The sequence below is a fragment of the Rousettus aegyptiacus genome, unplaced genomic scaffold (assembly GCF_014176215.1).
Source record: "Rousettus aegyptiacus isolate mRouAeg1 unplaced genomic scaffold, mRouAeg1.p scaffold_m13_p_10, whole genome shotgun sequence".
Lineage (NCBI taxonomy): Eukaryota > Metazoa > Chordata > Mammalia > Chiroptera > Pteropodidae > Rousettus > Rousettus aegyptiacus.
In genome coordinates, this window is record NW_023416285.1 from 32,646,574 (window position 1) to 32,671,884 (window position 25,311).

The following is a 25,311-nucleotide window of genomic DNA, read 5'->3' on the forward strand; positions in this document are numbered from 1 at the left end:
ACTTCTTTGAAGACTTCAGTTTATTGATTGAAGTTTGTTTGTATCTCTTTCTCATCCTCAGTTATCCAAGTAATCCCCTCAAGTTCTCTGTTATAGCTGGGAATCTAAAAACCACATAGCCCTTGCTCAGTACCTGGCAAACCAGCATATGATCTGAGATGCCAATGTGTTCAACAAACACAAAAAATGTATTGAAAACTAATTTTTCTCTTTTTATATGTCCTTCTAAACTTTATTTAGCATTTTCTCAGGAATGAAAATTCAGATGGGTCAGAATGTATCACCTTTGTTGTTCCCTCTCAGATACCTCAATCCTGCTCTCGTTTGGAGGTTCGTAAGTCCAGGCCCAGTTCTTACATGGGCCTGGATAATAATGACACCGCCAAACCTAACTTTGTGTTAAACGGTCTCTTTCGCCCAGCTCCATCTGCCTCGGGCCCCTGAAGAGGGGATGGAGTGAGGCCTTTGCTCCCTGCTTCCTCCCGCCACCCCTCCCCCGCTCACCACGCGCTCCTCTGCCCACTTCCTGCCGGTGCCGAGCTGGGCGTAGGGCTTTGCCATCTGGGCCTGGCAGATGGTGAAGGGGTGAAATCTTGGTCTTTTTGAAGCTTCCCCGCTGAGCCCCTCTGCCTAGTGGTTCCCTTGAGCTTGGTGGACATCACTGCTCAGACCTGGCCATCTTGCCCAGCCAAGTGCTCCTCTGAACGCTGCCATCTCAGGTCGCTTCTCACCCCCAGCAGCCTCTCCCATGCCGCCCTCACGTTTCCTCCTGGAATCACTTATCGGGGTGAGGCCAGTCCCACCAGGACAGCCCTCTCCTGCCCTGGAGCCTCGTCTCTCCCGAGTTCCAGGGCAGGCAGGTGTCACTCCTCAAGGCCACCAGCTCCTTTCTGGACAGACTCAGGCCCTAATCACTGTCTCAGAGCGCCCTCAGTGGTCCCCTTAAAACTCCTCACTAGGTTGAAGTAAAAAGGAGGCTGCTCCCCCACCCGGGCAGTGGTGTCACGCAGCAATGAGTCCTCCCCTTGGCCACTTTTTATCCACTGAGAGAGCAGGAAGTGCTCTCTGCCTGTCCCTGGGGCGATGTGTGTAGGGAGGGAAGGTCTTATCTCCAGTTCACTCTGTTTTTCAGATAGTGATCAGTCGGGAGGTAAGACTATCATTTGAACATCACGTTACATATTTTTCTTAACATTTTAGGAACAGGTACATGCTGTAGTGTGGGAAATAATCCTCTTGCCCAGTGCTGCTGCTGCTTTTTAGACAGTAGAGCGTGGTTAAAATCCTGCTCTGGGCTCAGGTGGGCCGGCCTCCAATCCCTGCTCTGCCTCTTTCTTACCTGGGTGACCTGGCAAGTTACTCCATCTCTGGGTCTGTTTTCTGTCATCGATAATAGTCCTCCCTCCCAGGTTTAGTGTGAGGGTGAAATACTCCAGTTTGCCCAGTGCTGGCCGAGCATCAATATCCAGTAGTGTAGCTCTTATGTCACTTTTGTTCCCATTCTCTGTGTCGCCTGCCTGGATCGCTACGGAGCCTACCCGCTGCTTCTGTGTTATCTACCTGCTGCCCAAGGAGTGACCTTTCTAAATGCACAAATGACCTGGGCTTTCTGCTCAAATGCCTTCAGCTTCAAACCCAGCCCCAACCCTGCCTACCTGTTAGTCTCTCACCTCTAGTCACATGCGCACACACACACCTCCTCAGTGGGCCAGGTCCTGTCGCTTCGTCTCTGTGCTTTCTGACATGACTTCTCCCCTTCCCCTCTGTACCTACATGGCACCCACAGCTAATACCTTTGACCAGTGCTCTCTCTACTTACCTGTTTCCCCTAGACTAGTTGCCGAGGGAGTCGCCACACCTTCACTCTGAATGCCCATGACTAACATAGTACCTGGCATCTCTCAGGTGTTCCCCATGAAAGTATTTGCTCAGTAGCTAAGCATGTTGTATATCTCTGAGGCCCCAAGTATAGTGATCACCTGCTACTGGGCGAGACCTTCTTTTTTTCATTTTAGTTTTGGGGAGACCATGATCAGAGCCTCTATCACATATTCTGGTTTGAACTTTATACATAGAAAGGAATGTCCCTGGGTATGTCTCCTGCCTTCTGAAAATGCAACTGAAAATATCCGAAGAGTGGCTAGGAACATGCTAGTTTTCTGAAAAGTGAAATTTTTGCATGTGGATGTGTTTCCATGTCCAGAGAGGCAGTCACTCACACCAGGATGGTGACAGTGGTGGCCCAACCTGAGTGGTACCACTGATGGGACTTGGTATAGCTGGCCTCCCCAGCAGCTGCTTGACTGCAGGCTTTGTGGAGCTCTGTGGGACGATTGTCCTTCCTCTTCTGTTCCTCCCAAAGACAGGCTGTAGCCACTTTTTATCTGCAAGAAAAGTATTGCTTTTAGTCTGACTGGTTACTTTTTTGACAAAAGAAAAAGGAAGATCGTGTGCCTTTAAAGCGACTGGTCTTCCTTAACCGTGCATCTCTCTGTGCCAGGCCTTGAGTGATGCTGCCCCCACGCCCTTGCATCCCCCCGGGCTGCTCAGGGCCTGGTGGGCACCCTTTTCTCTGAGTTCCAAGCCTTCTCTCTGGTCTCTGCAGCACTCCTTAGACAGATGAATGTTTGGTGTTTTGCAGAGAGGCTCTTTGCCCTATACCATTCTTTGAAGGTCTTTGATGAATTTTTAAGCAGCTTGGTCTTCTTGTGGACATTATCAAAAACCCCATCTCCAACTCTAGGACCGCCTCTCCGAGTAGCGCATTTTCTTTAAAATGTTCTGTCTCGTCATCCTTTCTCAAGTAGGGAAACGCTCCTCTGCCTCTAGGAAAATTATTACCAGTTTCACCCCAGTGAGATCTGGTTTAAGGAGGGGTGGGTGAATCAGGACTCGCTCTCATAAACCTCAGAAGGGTCCATTTGGCCTGGCTTTGAGTGTGCATTCCATATGCCTGTCTCTGTTTCTCATCTGGCAGTCGGAAGGAATGTGCTCGTATGTGCCAAAGCAGAAGAGCCCCAGACCTCAGGGGCTTATTAATGCTACTTTTGCATTTCTTTTCTGTGTAGGTTGAGAGAACAGGAACTGAAGCTTGCCAGGTGGCACACACAGGACGCTCTGTGCTGGTCGTGGGGGAAAAAAAAAACCCACAGACACTCCTGAGGTTTATTGGTTTGAAGCCCTTCTGGAGTTTCGTTCGCCTTTTCGTTTGTGCACATGTGTAGAAACCTCTTCCAAGAAGACTTAGTTATACTCAGAACACGTTCCTTTATTGCAGAACCACAGGGTGGGGTGAGGGGGAGCTGCTTAAATTCCAGAGATGATCGAATGAGGTGCCGATGAAGCGATGGAGGTCCGTGGGAAGGCGGGCTGATTTTTCACATTCTTCCTAGAACATACAATGTTCGTCAAACTCTTGAACGAGCATTGGACGAGGAGCGCTTACAGGGAAGTCACATGGCTCAGGGACCAGGTGGTCACTCAGGAGCAGTGAATCTTTGGTGCCCAGTCAGCTCCTTGGCAGCAGAGGTGTCCTTGCCCCTGGTTCAGGCGCCACCATCGTGGTCACGCGGCTGCCGACTGCTCACCGTGCCCACCACTGTTGACTGACGTCTTGCTCCTTTTTTCTCCATTTCTGTGTACCTTTAGTTTCCACCTACTCTTGGCTTCTGCCTTCTCTTGGCTTTTTGCTTACTTGTGAATTCTGCCTCCTGCCTTTATCCTGGGTGTCTTTTAAGTGACTTCCATGTCCCAAAGAAAGATGATCTGATTGGCAAGTCAGTTACTGCCACCTCCATTAGGCATGATCATTGGGTGTAGTTGGGATTTTTCTTAGAAGGGAGTCAAGAAGGACAGTGCCACAGCAAAAGAGATTCCTTTCTAGTGCAGCTGGGTTAGATGCTCCTCTGTGCTTCTATAGCAACTAATATCATCCTTTTGGTCTAATGTAATGGTTATGATCATGACGATGGTGATAAACTTTCATCGAATTCTTATGTGCCAAGCACTTATCAGTGTTTGGATTTACTTAGATTATTTCCTTCATCCTCATAATAACCTTAAGACATAGGGTACCATTTTGCTGTTGTGGAAATTGAGGCTTAGGCAGGTTTGGTAACTTGCCCAAGGTCACACAGGTAAGTAGTGGAACTGGGATTCAGGATGAGGTGTCCGTGTCATAATGCCTTGTCTCTCTGCCCTGCATCTAGCCCTGTCCAGGCTACTCTCTTTCTGTGTTTCAGGATTCCAGGGGAAATTGTAGGTGAGCCAGGTGGGCTTGAGTACTGTACCAGGCTGCTTTGTACAGGATGCAATGCTCTCTGCCACATTCCAGAGCAAGCTTGTCTAAATGGCTAGAATGTTGGGATCTCCCTTTTATCATAATGGATGTGCACTGACACATTTGTTTGTTGGCTCTCTAAACTTGTTATAACGATATGGCCTTAGCCATGTTCCATTAATGTGTCTTATTTCTCTTTAGACATGTATTAGTCTCCTCACTAAGGTCTGGGAGATACTTACTAGATAATGGAAATCCCTATTTTCACTGGAGGAGATCACTCTTAAAGGCTCCAGATTGATATGCCAAAAGTCAGTTGTCCCAAAAAGCCAATTTGTGGAATGGCTAATTTGCTAAATATATTTGTTTCTTTTAACGTTTAAAATTGACTGGTATTCATTTTGTCTTTATAGCAGCACTTTATGTTATGGTCAGTTTGTTTTTGCCACTGCTGCCTGCTGCAGCAAGAGCTATAGACTTAGATGACTAAGGGACATAAGAATATACATATAGGAATGTATAGGATGGATATGAAGACTTCTTATAAGTGTTCATTTATACCAGTTTTCATTAATAATAATGTATTCATTGAGAATATAAGAAATCCTCGTATATCCTCAAGTCCGTAGTATTTAAATATATTTTTCTTGTATCATGCAGTTCTGGTCTCTGGCTCTCTCATTCTTTTTCTCAGCTATTACTGTTCAGAATTCCACTTTTACGTCAGCCTAAACGAATGGTGAAAGGTATAAATACATGTGGCTGACTGCTCTGCTTCTTATCCATTTGTCCTCATTCCAGTTAGATTGAGCTGTGTAGGAAGATATTTTCTGACTTTCCCCACAATGACCAGTATCTTTGACATCTTTCACTCACAGGGCTTTGCCTGCAGTATTCCTGTGGAGAAGGATAAGAACTTACTACTGGGATACAAATGTCAGCTCTGTGTGTGCACTTTTCTTAGAAGCAGCAGTTCTGGGTATGAAAGAATAGCAAGATGACATTTTGCATTTTTTAGAATAGTTTGAATTCTAATAAGTTGGCTTCTAAATCCAAGGACTGAACATTCACGTTTACATGGAGAATTGGAGCTCATATCATGTATTATTTGTCAGTGACCTACATAAAGCACTTAAAAGTTCCATCCAGGACTCATTTCATTAAATGATGCCGAATTGATAGTAAGTCAACATGAAGAAAAACTGTTTACACTGACTTAATGGTTATGGTCACTGGAAATGTCAGCCAGGTGACTAAAAGGACCACATCAAATCCAATACTTGCCTCTACTCCTTGCCTGCTCCCCACCCCACCCCCAATACTTTTTCTAGCATAAAGTGTGAGCTCCAGTTTTGGTCATATGTGTGTGTGTGCATGTGCATGTGCGCACGTGCGCATTTAATGTGTGCACTAAAAGTGTAGTTTATTCAGAGCTGCTGTTGTGTTGTGCAGAGCTCCCCAGGTGCAAATGCAGACCCACAGAGAACCTGCCTGTGCAATCAAGGTGGGTACATTCGAAGGATCCTAGAGTGATTCAGAGCTTGTGATCAGGTCAAGGATTATTATACTGTCAGGATTTTCCCTCCCTACCCTAGTTCTTCGTTTTCTCTTATGTGCCGGCTTCCTCTTTCTCACTGCAGACTGACTTTCTCCACGTGGTGAGAAACAATGCCGCACATGGCTCCAAAGTTTGACATGTTATGGCTTCGGCCATAAGAGATGCCTATTCTAAATCCTTGTGTCCGAGGAAGGAAATTTAGGCTTCTAACTCACTGGGATGGTGGGGTCATGTGAAAATTGGCAGCTCTCAGGGGCTTGTGGAGTGGATTTTGGGGGAAGGAATCCTTACAGGAAGGGGAAAGTACAGTTCCCCGAAGAAGGCGGTGCCCACAGGTTCCCAGAAGACAAGGTATCTGCCGATATTGTTCTTGCACATTCTTGAGGATTTACCACAAATCTGAATGTCTATTTTAAATCACTTGTCAGACTTAACTGTAATCTTAGATTTTTTTTTTCCTTCCTGCTTCTTGTCAACTAGATGCGTTACTTATAATCTTCAGCAAGCATGTTCTAGCACTTCAACCTCATTTGTCAGATGGAGCTTAACAAAATTAAAGTCCAATGAGAGACCCTATGTTTAAGACAACAGAAGGCTGAACCGTCCATTCCTTTTCATTTTTGTAACCCAGAAACTTTGTTGCCAGGATTCTGTTCAGCCCCTCCTTGGTGTCTCTGTGTAGTCAGAAACAGGAAGACTGCCCTTTAGTGAATAGTTGGAAGTATTGCACAGGTAAAAGAGGAAAGTTTTTTTTTTTTTTCCTCATCATCTCCCAAGGGCACTGTGCATTGACTTCCACTCTTTGTGTGTTAAGATTTGAGTTAGTTTTCAACTGATAACTGCTTGAGTCTATTCTGGTTCCATTAAAAATAAAGTTCTTGGTATTCTCATGCTTTGCAGAATGTCATTTCCCACACGCTCTCAGAATGTCTCCAGCCTTGTCTTTTGCTGGAATTTAGGATTAAATGAGTAGAACCTGCAGTCCAGCTAGGCTCCCAAATGATTGATGTTTCCATGGAAACAGTTGACAGCCTCAAAACTAAGGCTGGCCCTGCAGGCTGGGGAAAGTAAAAGTATGAAAATGAGTTTGTCTTAGAAGCAAAACCCAGATGAAACCCAGAGAGGACAAATGATCCAGGAGTCTACTGCCAGCTGGCATCGTCCTTCCTTGCCTTTTAGCGGGAAGCATCTTGGCATTTCAGGCGCAGGTGTGTGTGTCGGCTTGCTTGCTTGCTTTGCTAGAGTGGCCCGGATGGCTGTCCCTGTGGTTCACAGAGCTCTTTGTGTAGAGACATGGGTCATAGTAGAGTGTTTGGGAACAATCTGATCTTTGCTCAGACTCGAGTGTGAATCACAAATAAAAAGCCCATTAAAAATGGATGAAATCATAGAAGGGCCTTAAAGTTGGAAAGAAGCTAAAGGTCAGTCAGTCCCAATTTCCCATCCAGGTGGGGAACCCCTCCTGGAGCACTGCTGACAGAGTGGTTCACAGCGTGGCCTCCCCACGAGGGGAAGCCATGTTTCTCGGGTAGCCTCTCTGAGGGTTGCTGGACCCCTGCTGGTGTTAGAAAGGCCTGTTTGTGATGGAACTAACGTCTCTTCCTATCTCTTCCACCTCTGCTGCCTCTTTTTGGTGCCAAGTAAATTGAGTCTCCGTCTCGCACGATTAAGTTAACTTTAAAAATTTAAATATTATAATGTTCTGTGTTCCCCTGACTGAACAGGTCCCAAACATTAACTATTAACACCTGTATTTAAAGACATTCTAAGGGGAGAGGTTCATTTTCTTCCAATACTGGATCCTCACCACTGTTGCTTAGATTTTGTCTGACTTCTCCGGCAATTTTTTCTCAGCATTTGTGTAGGTGGCAAATTGGTTACAGTATTTCTGTTTTCCTTTGCCTCCCTGGAGCTTTCATACTTCAGAGCTTGGAAATCTCAGAAACATTAAATTGGATCAAACCATTGGTCTGTGCAGCCTGGTGAAGGGTGTGGTTGCCTTTTGTGATGTCACCCCAGAAGTTAGTGAATACACCCTACATTCCTAAGTGCTGCCATAATCTCTCAACCCTTCATCTATGATTTTACTAAACCCCTAGCCTTTTTCATAAGGTTTAAGTTGTACATTTTAAGAGTCCTTAATTCCTCATACATGTTCTGCGTTAATATCCTATTATTGTTCTTGAGGTAATGCTCCCCTACCTCAAAGAAACAAAAACCTAACAACCTAACAAATGTTCCTACTACCTTAAAATGGGCTAAAACTTAAAACTAAAGTTCGGTATTGATCAGTGCTGACTGGGAAGAGCTTGTGCTTGGTAGAGATAGAGTATTGAAGTAGATGTTCTGTTCTGCTTCCAAAAAATTAATAGCTTTGTAACCTTCAGCAAGTCACCAAACCTCTCTGGGATCCATTTTCTTCAAGTATAAAATCAGATGAATACTTTGTTTTTCTAGGTTATTAGGAATGCTACAAAAGCAAATTTTTTAATAAGACTTTATAGCAAACTATACCATGATACTCTGCGGGTATTTTGAAAGTTCAAAAAAATTTAATAAGAAAATAAAATATTGATGATACTGGGTATTTAAGACTTACATGCACTTACAGTTTCAAAATAACAGTAGCTGGCCTTCTAGGCATGAATAATAAATGCGTACCTTGTGTTTTAGAAGGAGAAAAGTCTCCTAATTTCTAACAGTTTTGGGTGTATTTGGTGTGCTATACTTCAGGGCAAAGTATTTCAGTAAAGAATTGTTTGTGAAGAAATGAAATTACTCTGTGTTCCTTAGATAGGAGGAGAAAAGGGTTGAAAGCCAGGGAGTAACTTTTGATTTGTAAATCACTTAAATCTTGATTCCTGAAAAAGGTGGTAAGGAAATGCCTGTAATTAATAACTGTGTGGGACACCACTAGCACAGACCACTCGAGTGGGCTCTGGGGGCCCGAGCCTGACAGGGTCTCCTGTGAAGCTCAAGGGCAGATCCTGAGGTGCAGTTTTTCCCTGGAAAACTCTCTCGGGCTTACGGCTGGGCCTGGCTTCTGTGTTAGCACTGACATTCCCAGTTTCCTGAGAAATGCCAAGGGCTTAATGCAGGCGCTTATCTGACATCTGCGTTCCCCTGGGATTTAAGGATGAGCCCTCTTCCCAGGTGTTTGGAGGTGTTTTTCTTACACAACTGTTTTTTTTTGGTCAAGACCACTTATATTTGGGGACATACAAAGCAAAAATTACATCCACATCTTCTCCATGCAAGTGCTGATGACAGTTTCTTGGGTCATTTCTTAGCTTTATATAGTTTTACTAAATACATGAACCTATCTAGAGTTGGAAAGAATGTAGTGCTTTTTTTTGTTTTGTTTTGTTTTTTGTTTTTACCTTGTCTCAAGTATTAATCACACATAATAGAAGTTTTTCTTCGGGCGGGGGTGGGGGGGTGGGGGGGGCAATTGCAATAATCTCTACATGCTGGAAAACTGACCCTGCATCCGGTGCTCTGTTGTGTGTTCTTTCTGCCCCCAGGGAGTTCTGTCCAATATCTCCTCTATCACTGATCTCGGCGGCTTCGACCCGGTCTGGCTCTTCCTTGTGGTGGGAGGAGTGATGTTCATTTTGGGATTTGCAGGGTGCATTGGAGCTCTGCGGGAAAACACTTTCCTTCTCAAGTTTGTAAGTATCACACTCTGCTCTCAGGATGAAGCCAAACTTACTCATATCAGAAGGACAAGCTATCTTTAGGCAAGAGTGAGCTGTACCAAAAGCACTGCAAAAATATGACCTGGGTAATGCTGTTCTTTTAGGAGAGCTGTCTAGGGCCTGCAGCCCTCCCCATCCCCATGCTTCCTCATTAATATATGTGTACCCCCCATATGTTGTCCATAGAGGTTGTATAAACGTATATCATGACTTTGCATTCCAATAATACTTTTAGGTGGTTCTACGTATATGTATAATTTCTTCTGTTACGTGATTTTTGCTTCCTCTTTTAAGCACATAGACAGTAGAAAGTTGATCAGGTAGTTGCTTTAGGGAAAGCAGATATAAGCATGGTGGCTGTGGCCTGTCCAGATTAAATCTGTTAAGCAGTAGGTTTTGGGGAATATGGAGAAATGGTAAAGGGCAAAGTCCTCCTTGTATGACCAGCATAATTTTTAGATCCCTCACAGGGTGTTTGGTGTGATCACTGCCAGCATGAATATTTTTGGAGGAGGAGTCTTACCAGGGGGGTAGATAAGTATTAAAAGTAAAAGTAAAGAGTGAAAAGTGAGATTCTTTTCTTCGGAGATTCCTTCCAAAGGAGAGCCAAATGGCCTATGTATGTGTACATGTCCGTATCTGAAATAGGATTGCTGGGTGTAGCCAAAGGTCAGCCGAATGTGCCTGTCAGTCTGGATTTGGCATTCTGGTGGCATCTGTATACAACAGCATCCACTACCCTTTCCAAAACCAGAAAGGATTAAAAAAACAAACAAAGAAACACCCTCCTCTGCTGATGGAAGATGGTGAGATTTCTGGAGAACAGTATTAGTTTAATATCACCCTTTATTGACACAACATCATCGAGAGCATAGACCGGAACTAATCCCAAGAGCTATGCAGAATATGATTCTCTTCCCTATCACTTTGGCCATATCATCCTTTGGCCTCTTTTCTTGAACATCCCTAAGAAGAGCAGACTCACTGTCTACTCACTATCCACCCAAGGCAGCTCATTTTGAATTTAAGCAGCTCTGGCTCAGCCAAGGTCCTGGAGGCTGTTTAACCTGAAGGTTCATATGACTCATGCTAATAGGCAAAACCGAGGGGATACTTGGTCTTGTGTACAATTTAATGAACAGTTGGATCTCCGTTCTGTATATATAAATATGTCTTTGGTGGGAATAGCTGATTTCCCAAGACTCCATTTGTCTTACACACACACACACACACACACACACACTCACTCACTCACTCACTCACTACTTCATTCCTCACTTAGTCAAAGAGCCCCCAGGAGAATTTTGTCTCTGATTGCAACTTGCCAACCTCCAGTCTTGGCATGAGGTACATCTAAATGCTTGAGCTCACCCTACTCAGCTTTTCTGTAGCCATTTTGAGCCTCAGATTGTACTTACTGGTTGCCACCATTTTATCAGTTCTAGCCTTCATGCCCCCAAATGCGGGACCCCCTTTAATATGATTTACTTGAATATAGTTTAGTTTATAAGGGTAGTCTCATTAGTATAGTTTATTATTTTTATAGTTGAAGATACCTGAGTTAGCTGAACAGGCAGAACTGGACTTTTCTCAAAATCAGCACCGTTATAAGTTCCATGTTAGAAATGAGAATTGTATTGTTTCTTGGCTTCTTTAAGTCTTGGAGAATATTTTAAATGGTCCCTCTCTCTATTTAGTACAAGCAATAAACAGTGCCCTAGAACTTTCTTTGAGTAGGAGCTATGAAATAAGTAGGAAGTAGTGTCAGCATGACTCCAAACAGCTTCGAGGATCTGGTGCCATACGGCTGGGAGAACTGCTGAGAGAAAATCCAAGAGCTACGATGCTGTGAAATGGCAGCGGAGCCTCAGTGTTGACTGAGGCCCTAGAGCGAAGCCTGCGAGTTTGTCACTGCCCGGTGGAAATGGGGAAATTAGCTCACGGGGCCTGGGCGTGCAGGTTTTGCCAAATATTTGCTAGGAACTTAATTTGGACTCAAATTTTGATATGTGTATTGTGTAACATGAGAAAATTTACCAAGATAGCTGTACAATGCACTTTCCTCGTGTTTACAGAGGTCAGAACAAAAATCTAATTAAAACCTTTGCTTGACTTCTCTCGATGTTTTGCGTGTACACGCATGTGAGCTAGCTATGATTTTCTCATTTTTGTGATAACTGTCATAATTCCATGTATAGAAGTGGTACTCAGTAAAGAAAGGGGAGTTGTTTTACGCTATAGAATAGGCATCGAGTAAAATTGATACAAATTTTTCGACTCTTTTTCTGCATTAAGGAAAGCTTATTTTGAAATTTGGTACCACTGATGATAATTAAGAACTCTTCAGATTCTATTTCTAGTGCACTCATCAAGGACAGATAACAGGAGCTCTGTGGAACCTGAGGGGCTGGGCTGGAGGGTCGAGAACGGGGTCCTCGACTTTGCCAGGCACTTAATTTCTTCCTTCCACCCTGCTCTCCCAGAACAGCACCTGACACCCAGGATAAGCACTGTCAGATATACTGACATCTAATGCAAAATGGCCCCACCCCACTGTCCTCTCCTCTCCCCACCCCCAAATCACATAAGACCGTAAGCTTTTTGGTCTTTTTAAAATCGTATTAAGTAACTGTGTAGTTTCCTTTGTACCCGTCCCCTAATACAGTTTCCTCCTGGTTGGCTGCGTGATGTCTGCTTTCTGAATGTAGACACAGCAGACCGCTTTAGCCCCCTCTGCTTCCTCCACCACTCGCTGCCCTGAAGCCTTCAGGAGCTCTGCTGAGCAGGTGTGGGAGGCCCCAGTGTCACTCTTTCTGCTCTTGTCATCAGAAGTTTGCTTTCGGTTTATCTTCCCTTCTGGTCCTTCACAGCCTCATTTCTCATAATTGATCTGAGCAGAAATATTTGAAAAGAGTAAGAGTGTGGGGTTGTAGGAAGTGGAAAGAATAGTAGGTGTGAATAGTATGTTGATATGACTAAGGTGAGGCTCTTTTGAGTCTTCTAGATGGAAGGGAATTTTCTCCAGGTGTATAGACAGTTACCACATTACCCATGGTCTCTCACCTTCCTTTTAAAACTCTTGGTGTCTACATTAGCCAGAAGTCTCTACGTTAGCCCGATGTTATTTAAAATATTCTGAGACTGAAGTATATTTAAAATGTAGTTCACAAAGAAAGGTCCTCAACCCAGTGGTTTCATTTCGTTTTCATGATGGGAAATTATTTTCATGCCACAGTCACCCTCTGCTTCCTCTTTGATCTCTTCATTTAAGATAAACATGTCTGCTGTTTTACCCTATATAGCAGGTGCAAAGGGGGAATTAAAGCAGTGTCTGAATCCGTGAAAGGAATATATTGCACACAGGATCAAGGCCATAGTAACAGGTCACCTTAAAACATTGGGATAATTTACTTTTCAACATTTCATAAGCTTACTAGAGGTAGGGGCGGGTCTTTGTTTAGCATCTAGCAGCACATTAATCAGGAGAAATTCATTAGGCCTTAATGTGGGTCTAATGAGAAATTCCTGATATATCCATGTTTGCTTATGGGCTTTGTTGGTTAATTTCCAAATGGAACACCAGAGTCCCAAAATGTGACTGTGAAGTAATTTTTAAAAACCGTTTCTTGGACTGTCATATTTTATTAATGAATCTTAACAAACTGGTTTATCTGCTTTGGCTGTATATAACAACCCAATGTAATTACACACCTTTTTAGAAGGAACCATTTAACTAAATATGATTGGAATAGCCCTTATAACTCTTCTCCGCGTATGTGTCTTTTGTCTTAGTTTTCTGTGTTCTTGGGAATTATTTTCTTCTTGGAGCTCACCGCTGGAGTTCTGGCATTTGTTTTCAAAGACTGGATCAAAGACCAGCTGTATTTCTTTATAAACAACAACATCAGAGCATACAGGGATGACATTGATTTGCAAAACCTCATAGACTTCACCCAGGAATATGTAAGTTTAAATTTGGTTTATTTTCAAGTTGAAAGCCTTCTCAGAAGGATGATCCCAAAGAACATCCTCCTGGCTTCTGCATCTGCCAGCTGAAAACTACCTCTGACTTTTCTGCATGGTTTTTGGTTTATTTCCTTGTCCACTTATTATTTTCTGACTTGCTCTATGACTTCTATGGTTTGTACCCTAAATGGAAATGTCTTATTTTCACTTATCTTAATTTCTACTGAGAGGACCATAAAAGAAAACTCTTAAGCAAGAAGGTTCCAATAACAGTTGCCCTTTCCTGTTGACATTTGAAGAATATAGTTCGGCTATAGCTTTAACATTTTATTTGAGATTAAATGTGGATTCTCTCTTACTCCCTGCCCCCTTTACGGTCATCCTCCACACTTCACAGTTGAGAGTACTGTACTTATCGGTAGAATCTTTGCCCACAAATTTCCTAAAATATACCTATCGAAGTATTATTATAGCACTTGAGATTAAAACTGAAAGTTGAAAAGTTCTAAGCTGTGGTGGCCTCTAACAAAGAATCTATACAGTTTAGCCCCCTCCTACCCAAGTTTCTGATTATTTCAATGTGAAAGCCCCTGCAATGCAAAGGAAGTAACAGATGCCCTGCTCCACTCAAAATGCAAAGCAGTATCAAGGGGGCTCAGAAGATAACAGATCTAGTGCCCAAATCTGATTAGTTAAGTGACCTTGACCTAGTTCCCCAATGATAAAATGGAAATAATAGCAGCTACTGTTTAACTTATAGGGATATTATGACACTCTAAGATGAACATGGTTTTATATCAGGCTTAAGGTGTTATTGACCTATAAACTGACAGGCGTTTATCTGCATACTGCAAAATTGGATAAACTGAGCAGACCTGGACAGCAGCGTCTGTGACATTAATGTGTATGGCAGGACTGGAGGGCAAACAGAAGCCCAATGGTCCAGTTTTCCAGACAAGCCGGGGTCCCCTTTGATGTAGGGAGGAGAGGGCTGCTTCCGCACTACCTGGGGGCGACCAACCTCCCGTGTTAGGCATTCAGAACTGAGCTGAGTCGTGTTGGTTTTGTTCAGTGGCAGCAAGGACCATCCTAAAGCAAGCCGCACCCCAGGTGTGAAATTGAGCCCTGTTTCATCTCCTCAGCAGACTTCACTGTTTTTGTTAGGTCATAATGGATGCAAGCTCACATCTTGCCAAGTATTATTGCTGCCTAGTTTGCATGACAAATCCGATGGAGCTTTGTAGGCAAACCCTGAGATGCACAGCCCTAGCCCCTGGAGGACCAGTGGATTTGGAGGAACATGCGTGGACACGTTCTCCTGAAATGCTGTCTGCTTTATGTGGAAATACTGTCATTTCATGTGATTCTCTTTTTTTTTTTGTCATGGAGTTTAATGTTTTAAAGTAGCTCAATGTCCTGAAACCCTTAAAATGGTCAAGACTTGATATTTACTTAACTGAGACAAATAGAGCTGGTCCAGGCCAGGGAAGTAACAGGCGAACTTAGGGAGCAGCCTTTGACTCAGGCCCTGCTGAAGACCCACTGAATTTAACAGCTTGTTTTATTATACTCTAATTAGATGGTTGAATTTTTAAAGATAAAAATGTAAATGCATGCTCTTGTTTAAAAATATTCAGAGTACTAACATAGAGTGAAAAGTAAAGCTCAAAAACTTTGAGGGATGATGGATATGTTCACAATTTTGATTGTGGTGATGGTTTAATGATATATACATATGTAAAAAATCTTAAAATTGTACGTTTTAAAAATATATGCAGTTTATTGTATGTCAATGATACCTAAATGAAACATTTTAGAATCCATTAAGGTTAGAGATCAGATTTATCAAAAAGTAGGTCCCTAGACATCCCACGCACAACCCCAGTTGCCTCCTTCAGACACTACTACTGTTTAGTGTCTTGTTTATCCTTCTAGAATGTTCCTACATGTACTCATACAAAATAGATCTTATTCAAATGGAGCCCTGCTGTACAACTGCGCTGCCCTTCCCCCACCTAACACCATGGGTCTCATCAATCTTTTAAATCATATGCCAGCACATCTTTACAAACCTTCAGCCTTAATTATTTTAGAAGCTTTTACAGGAGCTGTTTAGGTTCAGTTTGGTTTAAAATAAATTCCGAGACAGAAGAGAAGGTTAATGCTGGCAGAAGATGGGTGTTGGTCGTTTGGGTGGGTGTATGAATGTCGGCGCCTGGCGGCCTCCGAGTCGAGATGTTCTAATTCTCTCCTGTTTGCTCTAGTGGCAGTGCTGTGGGGCTTTTGGAGCTGATGATTGGAACCTAAATATTTACTTCAATTGCACAGATTCCAATGCAAGTCGGGAGCGATGTGGCGTGCCATTCTCCTGCTGTACTAAAGACCCCGCAGTAAGTAGATGACAGCAAATTGCTGGCCTGCTCTGTGCATCACACTGGGATGGTGTGTGGGATGAGCACAGTGATTTTTTCCCTTGAAACCTCTTCTTACTTGCTTATTTCAAATTGTAGCTCCTGGTGGGGTATAGTGTTCAGTCCTTCCCAGTAGGAGTAATGATCGCTGACGTTAATTTAGCACTGTGTGCTGGCTCCTATTCTGAGCCTTTTTGTGCCTTGGCTCATTTAAGTTCATAACATTCTTACTGGTAGGTACCACCATTATCTTCCCTTTTCAGGTGAAATCAAGGCCCATGGAGTTTAAATAACCTTCCCTAGCTCATATTGCTAAGAAGCGGTAAAGCTGAGCTTCGGACTCAGGCAGCCTGCCTAAATTGCCTGTTATTCCTTTTTTTATGAGAAGGATGGGCTTATATGAGAGCTATCTGCATTAATTTGGGGTTAGTAACCTTTTTCTTCTAGACTTAGTTCTGGGGATATATTAGGAATAGAAGAGTTGGAGATAAGATAAGGCTAGAATACTATGTGGGAGGGCCACAACTGCCCACACTCTTGGTTGTAATGACTACAGTAATTGCAGTTTGTATTTTATTTTTAAAAAATGTACACACACACACATCCTATATCTAGATCTCTGTATCTCTGTCTCTTTATATCTATCTAGATAAATAGATATAGAGAGATAGAGATAGAGATATAGAAATATAGATAGATATAGATAAAGATATAGATATGTATATATATACACACACACATACATACATCTAGATATAGATATAGATTAGATATACACACATAGATATACCTGTTCTTAAGCCACTCTCTTATACCATGAATTTGATTATATTTTTGGTCCAATTATGTACGTATATATAGAATGACTTAAAATGCAACTCTTTTGTTTTAGTTTAAAAGCCAGAGTTGAGTGTTAGAACAACATGTACAAGTTGTTCCTGCTTGCACCCCTTCTGGACTTTTTAACCTCTCTTTGGCCCATGAGTCCCCAAGTGTCCACCCCCAGAGACACCTTTCCCCTCATTGAGCAGAGCAGAGTGGGCACTGTTGAGTTCAGTGGCCATTTCCCCCTGCAAGGTAGAGGGTGTGGGGCTCTTTAAAAAAGGCTGTGATCTTGGGGTAGAAAAGCAGAAGTTTTCTGCAGGCCTCCCATCGGGGGCGGGGCTCAGCCTGAGCTGTTATTGTTATTCTCAGTCTGAAGGAGACTGAGAATCCTGAGAATCCATAAAGGCTGTGCTCCCCTGCTCTGGGTCGTTGCCAGGAAAGCTGACCTTTCCCACTGGCTTGTTTCTCCCTTTTCTCTGAGGAGAGCTGACAGGCAAGAGTGTCCAGCACAGAGCCCGGGGTGCCCACTAGGCAGCTTGGTGCTGGCCAGCAGCTGCAGACTGCTCTGTCTCCAGTTCCTGCCCTGCTGCGTTAGCATTCCATCAGGAGAATTCTGAAGATCCTCGGAAGGCCTTATGCCTCCCCTTTCAAAACAGAGCCTCTGGGTAGAGCTATCTCATTCCATAAATGCTGAGCTAATAAGATGTTCCCATACCCCGCAGAGAGAAAAACTAAACAAACCTAAAAGAGGGGAACCCACATTTCTGATCCGGCCTGTTGGATGTCACAGCATCTGTCTGTCTTATGTAATCAGGGTATTTTGTTTTTAATGAAGTAATGCATGTTCATTGAAAACACATTTAAATAATACCAAAGTATATAGATCAAAAAATAGAAGTTCTCTCAAGAAAGCAAAAATGAAGATAGTTACTGTGCCCTTTAACCATCGTTTCCATCTATGTCTCCAGTTCCCTCCACCACATAAGCTTCTTGAGGTTGTCAACTCTGAATCTTGAGCCCCCCGCATAATGAGTTTGCTCTCTTTTCTGATATTTCCTGAGCCTTAGTTTTCCTCATTTGGAAAAGAGGGCATATTTAATACCTACTTCTGAGGACTGTTATAATAATTACATGGGATAATGTATACGTGTTTAACAAGGCACCTCATCTATCCGAGTACCCAAAATGTACATTTTATTACTGACACTCAGTGGGCATCTTCTGCTAATTCCTAGGTGGACTTTCTTACAGGAATGAATTTCACTGTTCTGTTTTCTTTCTCCACCAGGAAGATGTCATCAACACTCAGTGTGGCTACGATGCCAGGCAAAAACCAGTAAGTGGAATATCACCTTGTTGCTTAGCACAAAGGGTGTTGGAAGAGCTTTTGAACTTGCATGGTGACCTTGTGCTCTCCTCTTCCCTTGTGAAGGAAGTCGATCAGCAGATTGTAATCTACACGAAAGGCTGTGTGCCCCAGTTCGAAAAGTGGTTGCAGGACAATTTAACCATCGTGGCTGGTATTTTCATAGGCATTGCATTGTTACAGGTAAGACAAGGCTCCTTTCTGGATGTCACCAGGAAATGATACCCCGGGAGAGCCCTTGCCACAAGGGGAGCTTTGCTTAATCACTTTAATGGTACAATTTTTAAGACGCAATTGGAGGGGCTGGAGAACAGGTCTGTATTTTACTAAAGCTCTGATTTTAGATGCTACTCTCTTGAACTACTTCAGGAAGTCTTTTTTTTCCTTTCAAGATGGAGAAATTGGTTGGGTCAGTAGTTGCCTGCTGGCATTCCAGCATTTCCATAGGCTTAGTAATAATGCATTTTGACAGCTGGGCAGATAGAAATGGTCAGAAGTGGATCCAAGTGGCAAGGTAAGGCTTTTTGGATTTTCACAAACATACTGTGCCCCTGTCTGCCTCTGGACCACCTTGTCCAAGCACTAGTGAGGGAAAGGAATGCCCACTTTTCCTCGTGGGTAGTCCCAAGAGCAAGGCTTTTTCATCTTGCAGAGATGTGATACTTTTCTTTGAGGGTCACTGAGTTTGAAAGAGATTAAAGAAGACCTAAATAAATGGAAAACTTTACCATATTTATAGATGTGAAAGACTTAATATTGTTAAGGTGGCAGTACTCCTCAAATTGAATTACAGATTCAATGCGATCTCTATCAAAATTCCAACTGCCTTTTTTGCAGAAATGGACAAACTGATTCTAAAATTTATATAGAAATGCAAGGGACCCAGAATAGCAAAACAAACTTGAAAAAAGAACAAAGTTGGAGAATTCATACTTCCCAATTCCAGACTTATTTCAAAGCTACAGTAATCAAGATGGTACATACTGGCATAGATCTAAAATCTATGGAATAGAATTAAAAGTCCAGAAATAAACAAACCCATACATCTATGGTCAGTAGAATTTTGACAAGTGAACCAAGACCATTCACTGGGGAAAGGATAGTCTTTTCAACAATGGTGCTAGACCAACTGAATATCTACATGCAAAAGAATGAACTTGGACCCCTACCTCACATTATGTACAGAATCAACGCAAAATAGATCAAAGATCACAATATAGGAGCTGAACCTATAAAGCTCTTAGAAGGAAATATAGGTATAAATCATTGTGACTTTGGATTAGGCAGTGTTTTTTTAGATATAACAACACCAAAAGCACAAGTAACCAAAGAAAGAGTAGATAAATTGGACTTCATCAAATTAAAAACTTCTGTGCTGAAAATACTATCAAGAAAGGGAAAAGGTAGCCCACATAATGGGAGAAAATACTGTTATCATTGTATTTGGTAAGGATAAAGTATCTAAAATATATAAAGAACAGCTCAACAATTAAAGACAAGCCCAGTTTAATGATGGGCAAAGAATATGAATAGGCATGTCTCCAAAGAAAGTAAAAACAGCTAGTAAGTACATGAAAAGATGCTCAACATCAGTAGTTGTTAGGAAAATTTAAATCAAAACCGCAATCAGACACGACTTCACACACACTAGGGTGGATACACAGTTGACCTTTGTACAACATAGGTTTAGATTGTGAGGGTCCACTTATATGCAGAATTTTTTCAATTGACCACAATTTAGTTGACCTGCCATAGTTCAGCTGACTTGAGTTCAAGATTCAACTCCACGATGGGGAATACGAGTGTGTGGAGGGCCAACTGTAGTTATATGTGGATTTTAGACTATGGGAGGGAGGTTGGTGCCCCAAACCCCCATGGTGCTCAGTGATCAACTGCAGTTAAAAAAAAGAAGACAGTAACAGAGTTGTCGAGGCACGTGGAGAAATTGGAACCCTCACGCATTGCTGAAGGGAATGAAAATGGTGCAGCCTCTTTGGAAAAAAAATTGACGGTTCCTCAAAGTTATGCAATTACCACATGACCTGGCAATTCTACTAGGTATGTACCCAAAAGAATTGAAAACATAATGTTCACCCAGAAACTTTTACACAGATGTTCTTAGTAGAACTGTAGTCATAATAACCCCAAAGTGGAAACCCTGCAAATGTCCCGTCACCTGATGAATGGATAATCAAAATGTAGTTTATCCATCTAATGGAGCATTGTTCAAGCCATCAAAAGAGTTGAACTGCTGATACATGCTACACCATGGTCGAACCTTGAAAACATTTCGCTGTGTGAAAGCATAATAACCCCAAAGGCCAGGTATTACATGACTCCGTTCATGTGAAATGACCAGAATGGGCAATTCCAGATAGAAAGTAGCTTAGTGGTTGCCAGGGCTTTAGGGATGAGGGGAATGGAAATGCCGTTAATGGATGCAGTTTCTTTTGGGGGTGATGAAATGTTCTGGAATCAGATACTGGTGAGAGTGCTACATCCTTGCGAATATACTAAAAACCCCTGACTTATATACTTTAAAAGGATAAATTTTACAGTATATGAATTATGTCTCAATTTTAAAACTTAAAGATAAGAAAAATGGGATTTGTTGGGCAAGGAAAAGCCTAATGAAAGTAAGAGTTGCACCATTTGACTCTCTTTTTCTTCCTTTCTCAGATTTTTGGGATATGTCTGGCCCAGAATTTGGTTAGTGATATTGAAGCTGTCAGGGCTAGCTGGTAGACCCCTGCAACAGCTGTTGAAGACACTGGACAGACCCAGCCTTCCGAACCCTCCAGCGTGCCCACCCAAGTCCACGCTGCATGGACCCCACTCACAGAGGCATCCTGCATCCCACCTGATGGAGCTGCCAAGGACTTGTTTTGGGGGGTAAAACTGGGAAATGCTGCTTACTGACAGAATTTTTTAAAAATAACCAATATGAAAGTCATTGCGCCGTGAATCTCTACTGTAGCCATGAATTTATGGGTGGTTGAATATTTACCAAAAAAGAAAAAAAAAAAAAAGGGAGGGTTGGGGACCCAGATGTACTTGAATTTGTGGGAAACACAGTCTTGTTCTCTACTTTGGTAATTGGAAGGCTGAGAGAGGCGGCTCTGCTCTTTGTTACACGTTGAAGGGACTGCCTTCTGCTCTGGCCTAATGAACTGCATCTGTTCTAAAACTTGACCCCTGACCTGCGTGGGCTGGGGTTGGGGTCCCTTTACCATACCTTTCAAGGAACTGTTAATCTCTCAGCCCAAGAAGCTTGGTGGGCATACTTGGCCTCCTGGAATGTCTCCTTACAAGAGAAGTTGTGTTTTCCGTGTGCACTGAGCAAGGACGTGGGACTGCTTCATGATGCTGGGTTTTAGCAGGACAGATCTTTTTCCTAAGTAGCCCTGAGCTTTATTTATCAATGAAATTCAAGGAGAATATGAGGTAAATGACGAGGTATTAGTTAAATACCGCCCCCCCTTCGCCCCCCCTGCCCCCCCCAGCCCACCAAATCAAGTGCTGGATTCTCTGGAAACTCTGGAATATGCTGGGGTTTTGGCTTTTTTTTTTTTTTTTTTGTCTCCCCCAAAGTGAAAGCTCTAATACAGTTTGTTAAAATTTAAAGTGTTTTCTCACAAGCTCAACCGTTAACTTTTTTTGTGTGTACTCTCCCCGCATGACCTATGAATATGGATCCAACAGCTTCTCTTTCTGCCATCTTTCCTACAACATCTATAAACGTGATTTGGTCAGCATTCATTTGATAGGCTCACGGCCCTGAGATGCGTGGTGAGGCCTCCTCGGCTGCAGAGAGACCAGCCGCGCCATCGCAAATGCTTCCATAGCCTCCACAGTCCCTTAACCTGGTTTTTATGGCCTCTCTTGCAGTGGCGCCCCCTGCAACTGTCTGTTTGCGTGGAAGTAAACCTAATTCTGAAACAGTGTCAACACAACCAAAAAGCTTCTAATGTCTTTTTTTTTCCCCTTCTGGTTTTAGTTTTCTTTTATTTAAAAAAAGAAAAAAAAGCGCATGAGCAGAGCTCCTTCTCTTAGTGCAAACTAACTGTCAGGATGGTGACAAAGCACAAATACTTTGGAATGGAGACCATTGGCGGGGCAAGTGTTCTGTGACATAGTTGGGAAACTACCTCCAGGTGCTGCCACCCACCCCCTGCTCTGACTCCAGGTGGGAGGGACAAATTTTGCCCACAGATTTTAATCCAGTTCGTGTCTACCAGGATGTCATTCTCCTGGGGAGTAGATAGTCTGTGGAATGCTAGGAAAACCACAGGCAAATTTCATGGTGATGACACATTCGCCGACATAACTGGGCAGCCAGCTAGCATTCTGTGTGGAAATTTAGCAAGGTTTTCCATTTCATTCTCATGTTGCATCGCTCTGGCTGATGAATGTGTCACTCTGCTCAGATAAAGGACAAAAATTATTTGAAAATCTAGTCTCCAGAGTGTGGGTGTGTGTATGACTCTGCATGTGTGTATTTTTGTGTCTCTGTAAAGTTAGAGATGTTCATTCCATATTCCAGTTGTAAGATTATTTAATTTCGTCTCTGCTCTTACCACAGTTGTCCTCTGTAATGTCATTGCAACATGGAGAAGACTTGAGCTCTCCAGTTGGCACCCTTGTCTTTTACGTTTATTACCTCATTCTCCAGTGAACTCCATCTAACCAGTTGATTCAGAACCAGGCAAGATTCCCACCCTTTGGCACATCCAGTGAAAGGCCAAACAGCAAGTCCAAGTGAGTTTTAAATTTTAATGAATCCCCCTTTATTTTTTACACTTGAGAATGGTTGTAATAAAGGCTGTCATTAATAAACTTGGTTCTACCTTATGTGGAGTTATGTCTTCATTTCTTCTCTCTTGAATTTGCAAAAGTCTCTAATCCAGTGTTCTCAAATTTTAGTGTGCATCAGAATCACTGGATGGCTCATTAAATCAGATTACTGTGTTTGCTCCTCCCCCCACCCCCAATTTCTAATTTAGCAGGTTTTATGTGGGCCTCGAGAATGTGTATTTTGTGCATTTCTGACAAGTTCCCGGATGATGCTTTCACTGCATGTCTTGGAAGCACATTTTGAGAAGCACTGCGCGGGTCCGATTCTCTAAAGGGAAAGGGAGAAGGAACGTTTTGTGATTAAAGGTCACTTTCTGGTACTGGATGCTGATTAATGAAAGACAGAGGCAGAGCTGGGTATGTAGGAAATCTCTGTCCTTGCGGTCATTGTCTACTGGTCACAATCACATGGGGACCATGTAGAATACAGGTCATCAGGCTTTGCCTCTAGCAATTCTGGAGTAGGGGAGCCGGAGCCTCTATTTTTAAGATGTTCTCATTGAAAATTGAATGCACAGTGGGCCTAGGTAAATCTTGATAATATTCACAATCTTTTTCTAAGAAAATAACTTCTCGTCATTCCTTAGAGCAGGAATCTTAAAAACCCATTTGAGAAATACCAACTTAAATGTCCTTTCATTTTGAATTATCACCACAGAAGAAGACTTCTATCTTTCAAACTACTAAGGATTTTCTCCAAAAATTAAGCGAAAACAAAAATTTTGGGTTCATATAGTATTCTCAGACCCTGACGTTGTGCTAAGACATCTTTGAGAAACATTTTGCTTCATTCCCCTGGATATTTGAGACCAAAATGTTATTTTGACTTTAAGGAAATTTATCAGGAGTAATAGGAGATCACCAATCACTATTACTTCAGTTTTCTTAGCTGTGCTGTAGAAGTAATTACTCCTCCTTGCTCATGGGAAACTCTAGGCCAACAAAAAATATGTTACAGCTCAGGAGTAAAAGGATGTTTTGTCTTCAAAACTCAGAACTTACAGAATGTTTCTTTTGTGTTTAGAAGATACATTTGGAGGATGATGATTAAATTTTTCTGTATCTATTGTTGGACAGGTTACCACAAACAGCTTCCATGATTTAAAAATACCTAATATTGTTTTAAAAAATGAAAACAGGAATTAAAAAGTAGAATTTTGCATTGCGAAGCACTTGGAAAAGAAGTGCCTTTACTTTGTTTTCTTCTTCTACCGAGGAATAAACCTCTATTTGTCTTTCAGTTTCTTCCTGCTGCAGGTCCCAGTCATTCTTCTCTCAAGGGGGTTCTGAAAAGTGTCTCTTGGCTTTTTTTTATTACGCAAAATGTTTTCTCATTCATGCCCTGCGTTTGTGTGGGCAGGAATGGAATAATTCGGCCGTTTTGTGGAGCTCCTCTCAGCGTCTGTTTCCGGCTGGCTTGGACTGCAGCCCTGGGAAGCCGGTGGGCTGAACAATGAGGAGCCGGAGCCCGGCGACCTGGCTGGCCTTCCCCTGCTCTCTTTATCATTTATTCCACGAAGCCTTGCTTCTCTAGGGAAATCCTGTTTAGACCTCCAAGGAAGCACTGGGAACGTCTCCATGAACACTGGCCAACAACTGGGTTTCATAGCCAGCCCTCTCCAGTCAGGCCCTGGGGCTGTTTCTGTGTGCTCCCCTCTCAGGAGTAAGAAGCCTAGTCTTGGAATGAGAAGGAAACTGCAGTGTTTGCCTGGAAATATACTAGCTTTGGCCTTGTCATGGTGACATGATAAAATTCATAGAAAATCTATACATGACATCAGACAAGGCAGATGTATCTGGGTGGGGGTAGAGGGCAGAGAAGAGAAGCCAGATTGGAGAGGGATAAGCCACCTTTAGACTTGAGCCTTTTTCTCTTTTGGGAAGAGTTTGTGACAAAGGTGGAGTTTATAAAATTATAGTTTTCAGAACTTGAATTAAATGCAGCTCTTCGGAGTGTTTATGCTAAGTAGTTCTCTTGTGAGCTTGGCACCAATGAGAGGATGACTGAGAAAGTCCACTTTTGGTAACCATTAGCCCAAACCAAACTCCTCGGGACCTGCACTGCCAGTGAAGTTTATTTCTTTCCTTTGAGGAACTTCCACCTGAGGAAAACCTGAGGTTAGAGCAGGTTGGTTCATGGGCTTTATTAACATACTCCAAAAACAGTAGTGTGTAAACAAAATAGTGCTTCCTATGATGTTGCTCTTCATTGAATGTGTAGTTGCATTACACGTGGGAGAAAAGACAACCTCTTAAAGCTGGAGTTTACATGTTTAATAGCTTTTGCTTTTGCAGAGCAACTGGTTTGAATAGGAACGTTTTCATGGCCTGCCCTCTAGTGGTGATCACATACA

At 42.7% G+C, this 25,311-nt stretch overlaps 1 protein-coding gene across 2 annotated transcripts in view; it reads left to right on the top strand.

Moving 5' to 3' along the window:
- The window catches only part of TSPAN5 (tetraspanin 5), a 146,804-nt gene extending 123,850 nt beyond the window's left edge, over positions 1–22,954 (top strand). For both annotated transcript variants that reach the window (XM_016166703.2, XM_036227681.1), the window contains exons 3-8: positions 9,362–9,508; positions 13,328–13,498; positions 15,766–15,891; positions 18,026–18,073; positions 18,170–18,286; positions 20,783–22,954. In XM_016166703.2, coding sequence (XP_016022189.1) covers positions 9,362–9,508; positions 13,328–13,498; positions 15,766–15,891; positions 18,026–18,073; positions 18,170–18,286; positions 20,783–20,848 — 675 coding nt within the window. In that variant the 3' untranslated portion in view covers positions 20,849–22,954. The remainder of the gene's footprint in view (positions 1–9,361; positions 9,509–13,327; positions 13,499–15,765; positions 15,892–18,025; positions 18,074–18,169; positions 18,287–20,782) is intronic.
- Positions 22,955–25,311: the final 2,357 nt, after the last annotated feature.